The 5,182-nt window shown below is 35.6% G+C and overlaps 1 protein-coding gene across 1 annotated transcript; it reads right to left on the reverse strand.

Moving 5' to 3' along the window:
- Positions 1-1,889: 1,889 nt before the first annotated feature.
- On the reverse strand, positions 1,890-3,098 carry LOC105635844 (putative CCR4-associated factor 1 homolog 11). The gene has a single exon (XM_012218969.4). The coding sequence runs from the start codon at positions 2,876-2,878 to the stop codon at positions 2,015-2,017; it is 864 nt and encodes a 287-aa protein (XP_012074359.1). The 5' UTR covers positions 2,879-3,098; the 3' UTR covers positions 1,890-2,014.
- Between the last annotated feature and the right edge of the window lie 2,084 nt (positions 3,099-5,182).

Here is a 5,182-nt window from a genome sequence, read left to right on the forward strand (position 1 = left end):
TAACTAATAGCACTTTGCAAAACAAACGCACCCTCTTTCTTAAAACCTGATCTCCCAAAGTTCTACAAAATTACAATAAGCACCAAACTGCATCAGATTTCTCAAATTTCGAAGTTCAAGTGTTCTAACAGTTATTACACAAAAGTTTAAGTCCAACAGTTCGCAGTTCTGCACTTAATGAGAAGTGCACATACAACTACTTCAATTCAAACAAATTATCAAATTGCCACAATAAAAGACTATCTTTATATCTTCCTTCATTCAACAAGAAAATACTGTTTTCAGAACAAGAAAACAAAGAAACTTGAACAAAAAGGAATCTGTGCCAGCCTGTCAAATCCAGAAGTCACTGAATAAATACATAAACAATCAAGGAATGCTAGAATAAAACTTGACAAAAATGAACTTTGCTTTCCACAAGCCATGCGAGTGTAACTTCACAACATTCTGCTAAGATATAAATCATAGAAACTTCTAACACCAACATCATTTATTAAGTAGCCATTCAGCTCACTTGCTTTTTTACCTTTTTCTATTCTAGAAGCAAAAGGCAACATTTAAAAAAGCAAAACATTAAATGTACAACTAAAAATTTTTTATTAGATAACTTCTCCGCGTGATAGCATTCATTCATTTGCATAAACTTTCTTTCTTTTTCCTGAGGCAAGTTTCATATACTTATGAAATATATTCATACTAGCACATTTCCTTTCTAAAGGAATCGAAATTCATAAAGTGGACTTCCAAGAGAAGTAAAAAACAAAAAGCAAGCAAGCCAAATGGATACTAAGAGAAGACCTCTAGTCAATACAAGATGAATCCAGTTATGTACCTGTCAGCTACAATCCAAGTGAAGACGGCATTTACCAACACAGATAATTGCAAATATGTAGCATAAAGGATGAAATCCCCACCCCCCAACCACCAAAAAAGGGGGGAAAAAAAGTGCACGACAATTGTTTGATCTTAGACAATGGATTCCTGATTCAGAGAGTGAAGGCCCAAGAACCCTCACCCTGACATAAGGATCACTTATGTGAAGAATCCTGAATCAACAAATTGCAAAATTGCAACAAGCAATCAGCATAGAAATCAAATGTAACTAATTCTCATCTCTGCTCCTTGCAGAAGTGAATCCTCATCTTTCAGAAGATGCAGTTAAGAAAATGCTTTTCTCAAGCTTCTGGTCATCAACAATGCTATTCCAATCACAATCATCTCAAGTTCAAATGAAATTTAAGTAATTTCAATGAATATATGGAAGTATTTGGAGCCAGTACCAGCATAAGGAATGCTGGTGTCTTGGAGGGGAAAAAAAGATTTATGATGATATTAATAGCTTTGAAAATTGAAGCTATGAAAAATGTTTTGCATCTTTCAGCCTTCAGCAAAACCAGAATATTGATTTCAGGCATATCACTATCCAAAGCTCAAAATGCAATATCAAAATTGGTGGATAAAGCATATGCAGAACAATAAACCAATAAGGAAATGACTTAGATATTAGAGGCCACCAGCCACATGCCACCATTGTTTAATACAACAGTACATAAAACAATGCATGCATCTAGAATTGACACTTCCAATTCTCTAGAAGTACATTTGGTGACAGATAAGCATTGCCTGCTTCACCATCAAGGCAGCAGAAGACTATCAGTATCGCTAAACTATATGCAAACAATGCATCTGATTCTTTAAACTTTTTCAGAAGTTATTCTACATGCAAACACTGGCATCTGATACTTTGAACTTATAAGTCCACTTATTCCCACAATTAGAGCCCAAATTTTTATGGGTAAAATCTGCACTTAATGTCAAGAGTGAGCACATGCATTTCAAGCACATCAACAAAACATTAAAAATAACAGAGTTCATAGAAAAGACGTAGATTAACTTAAAGAATTTAATTAACGACTACTATTAATATTTGTTAAAACCCCAAATGTATACAAGGAAACTTGCTTTCTAAGACAGAAAGAAGATAAAATCTACATTCAATTAAGAGCCAATCAAATTAAGAAAACACCTCTAAACCATATAAAACATCCGCGTACTTGTCTAGTTTTTCTTCATATTCATTCTTGAAGTGCTTCTCTTTTATTTTCTGAAACGCATGCAGTGTCAACAAGCTATCAGACCCAGCCTGATGCTTCTTCCCTATAACCCGCTCTACACCCAGGGCCTTGCCAACCCGATCCAACCCACCATAAAGATCGCAAAATCGAATCAAATGCTTCACATCATAAACCCTAGCCCCAAAGAACAACCTTACTATGCCAAGAAACTCCGTTAATTCCACCGGTAAAACTCGCTGAGTCAAACACTTTACCAAGTAACCGAAATCATAAGCGCCGTGAAACGCTACCCAACTCACCGAGTCATTCAAGACAAGGCCTGAAGACATCATGAGTTCAGCGAATTTAACTGAGTCGATACCAAACTGCCGGTTCTTCTCAAAATCGATGCCTTGGCTTCTCAACATTTCAACCGAGTCATGCGCGTGAGCATCGCGCGAGGCATCAAAATCACGGAAATTGAATTCCCAAATACAACAACTATTCGTGCCAGGATGTGGCAGATTACCTTCATCATCAGCGATCGTCAGACCGACTTGGATCAAATTCAACATATCAACATTAGCCTTGAGATTCAAGTAGTGCGCGTTAGGATCACGATACCGATTGTATGGATCTTCGGCAGTAGGCCGGACTACAATGCCAGGGAACTCCGTATCCATTGATATTAACGGGTACCTATCGATTAACGATCGGATCAGCTTAAATTCGGATTCAAGATTATCAGCCCAAACCGATCGCACCTCGACTGGCAGGGTCGTCGACCGTGATTGTACGGTCGGTGGTTTATCGGCGTCAGACATAGTTTTGGATCGGACTTAGAGGGATCCGTTTGAACCCGGGTCAATAACTGTTGATTTAGGATTTTCTGTAGCCCTAATTTTGATTGGCTTTGTTGAAGAGAAGAAACGATCATAAATAAGGAGTTTTAATGACGGCGAGGAGACGAGGTATGTTCTTTAAGAAGAGAAGGTGGTTCTTCGACAATGGAAAAGATGGGCAGGGTACAAGTTTTAAAACGAAAGGTACAAGCAATCGGAGCGGAGATATTTTATTAAATTTTATTTTATCTTGTTTTTAAATAAATTAAATATGTTGATTTATTAGAAAGTGGATTTGTAATGGGACGAATGTACCCCGGGTTTGAAAGGAGGCTATTCCCAATGAACGATTTGGCTCAGTTAGGGGCTTGTTTGGCTCCCTATAAATCTTTTTTTTATTTTAACTTTTTTTTATTTATATTTTATTAATTAATACAGTATAAAATTCAATACTTGTACGAAAAGAAAAATCATAACCATTTTTCTAGCTGTTAAACTGAAATAGATTTAAATATTTTTAAATTAAAAAAATCAAAAAAAAATTTATTATCATTTGTTTAAAAAATTAGATCATTCATATAATAAATAAAATTTATATAAATGAGCTTTCCTTTACTCATTTATTTCAAATGATAATTTTTATTTCTTTTCTAAAAGAAAATAATATTTATTGTTTTCTATTACCCATTTTTTAATATACATTTTTATTACAAATACATTATTATTATTATTATTAATAAAATTTTTAAATGGACAACTAATTAAAATATGAACCTTTGTAATTATAGTTTAGGAAAAATAACAAGAATATATTAAATTTTGTCTTGTTAACAACTTATTAGACCATTACCTTATTTGATTAGATAATAATGAAATAAGTTGGTTGCGCATTTGAATTTTGTAAATCAAATTTTGTAATTAAAAGGTTTGTTTTTATAGCAGATTTAATAAGCTATCTGAAATACACCGAATTTTTATTTTCGAAACTTTTGAATTTTTATTAAATCAAAATTCTCGATTTTTCGACCTATATGGGCTATAAACACCAAACAATCTTAATTTGAGTCCAAAGTCTTGCGAGTTGGGCCCAAACTCAAATATATTATCGAAATTTTCGATTTGAGAACAGTTAAAATTTTCGAGAAATAATATGAAACTCTAACAATTTAATCTATTATGAATAGTTAATTAAATTGAATTTAAATTAGTTAAAAAAATTTTTATCAGAATCAAAGGAATATATATAAATTAATTATCCTAAAATCAAATATCATTACTATTAATATTTTTATTATTATTGAGTGAATGGAGAAAATGTTATGGAACCTAACTAAAATAATCAAAATAAATCGAACTGGACCCAGAAATTAAATTGATTTTTCGAAAACCACACGAATAACCTGCAAACCAAGCGGAAAACCTGCAAACCAAGCAAAATCGAGCCAAATTATTGAATCAGACCAAACTGATTCGAATTGAACCGGAATGATCTAGAAACCGACTTATTTTCTTTTTCTTCCTCTCTTCTTCTTCTTCTCCGGCGCCTTCTCCTCGACCCTCTCTCCTTTCCTGGTTTTATTCCGGCCACCGAAGCAAAAGGGTTCCACTTCTCCTCATCGTCGAACCACGTGCGTCACTCATCCCTCCCGGACTCTGTCTTCGATGAACGCAGCAGGCGAGCGAGTTGCGATTCTCTCTGGGTGGCGACGCACAGCAACTCCAGTCACCGATCACCACTGTGCAGTCGCGCCTCCTCTCCGCTAGCGATTCCGGCGACTACTGCCAAGCAGGCAAACTATGGTCCCTGCGTTTTGAGGGGCAACGCCGTTTACGCGCATGAGGCTACTGTTGAGCCCGATCCAGCCAGCTAGGGGGCCGATCTCACGCAAATGACGCCAGAATCGGAATCCTGACGGAAAATCGAGTCTGATGGTGTATGAATCGCCCGATTCCGGTGAAGTTCAACATTCCGGTCACCGTGCAGTCGATAGGCGGCTGCCGCCCGGTGACCGGCCGGCGAAACTCCGGCGAGGCCCCGAGAGACAGAATTCTCTTCTCTTCGCGTTGATCATGGAATCGTCGCCCAATTCTCAATTGGTACGTTCTAAGACCAATTTCTCCATTTTCGGTATAAATTCTAAACTTAATAATTATTCGTTAATTAAATTGAATTTGAATGAATAATCAATCAAATATAATTTTGCTAAGAATCAGTCGGTATAATGTAGATGCAAATTAATTCTGAATATTATTAAATATATTTCATGAACATTAGTTATTTGGTAT

This window comes from Jatropha curcas, chromosome 2, assembly GCF_041381405.1.
Source record: "Jatropha curcas cultivar XTBG-Jc1 chromosome 2, XTBG_Jcur_1.0, whole genome shotgun sequence".
In the NCBI taxonomy this organism is placed as follows: domain Eukaryota; kingdom Viridiplantae; phylum Streptophyta; class Magnoliopsida; order Malpighiales; family Euphorbiaceae; genus Jatropha; species Jatropha curcas.

What these genes read in the sequence shown, in the direction of transcription:
- LOC105635844 (XM_012218969.4), bottom strand. Translation starts at nt 2,878, where the DNA reads ATGTCTGACGCCGATAAACCACCGACCGTACAATCACGGTCGACGACC.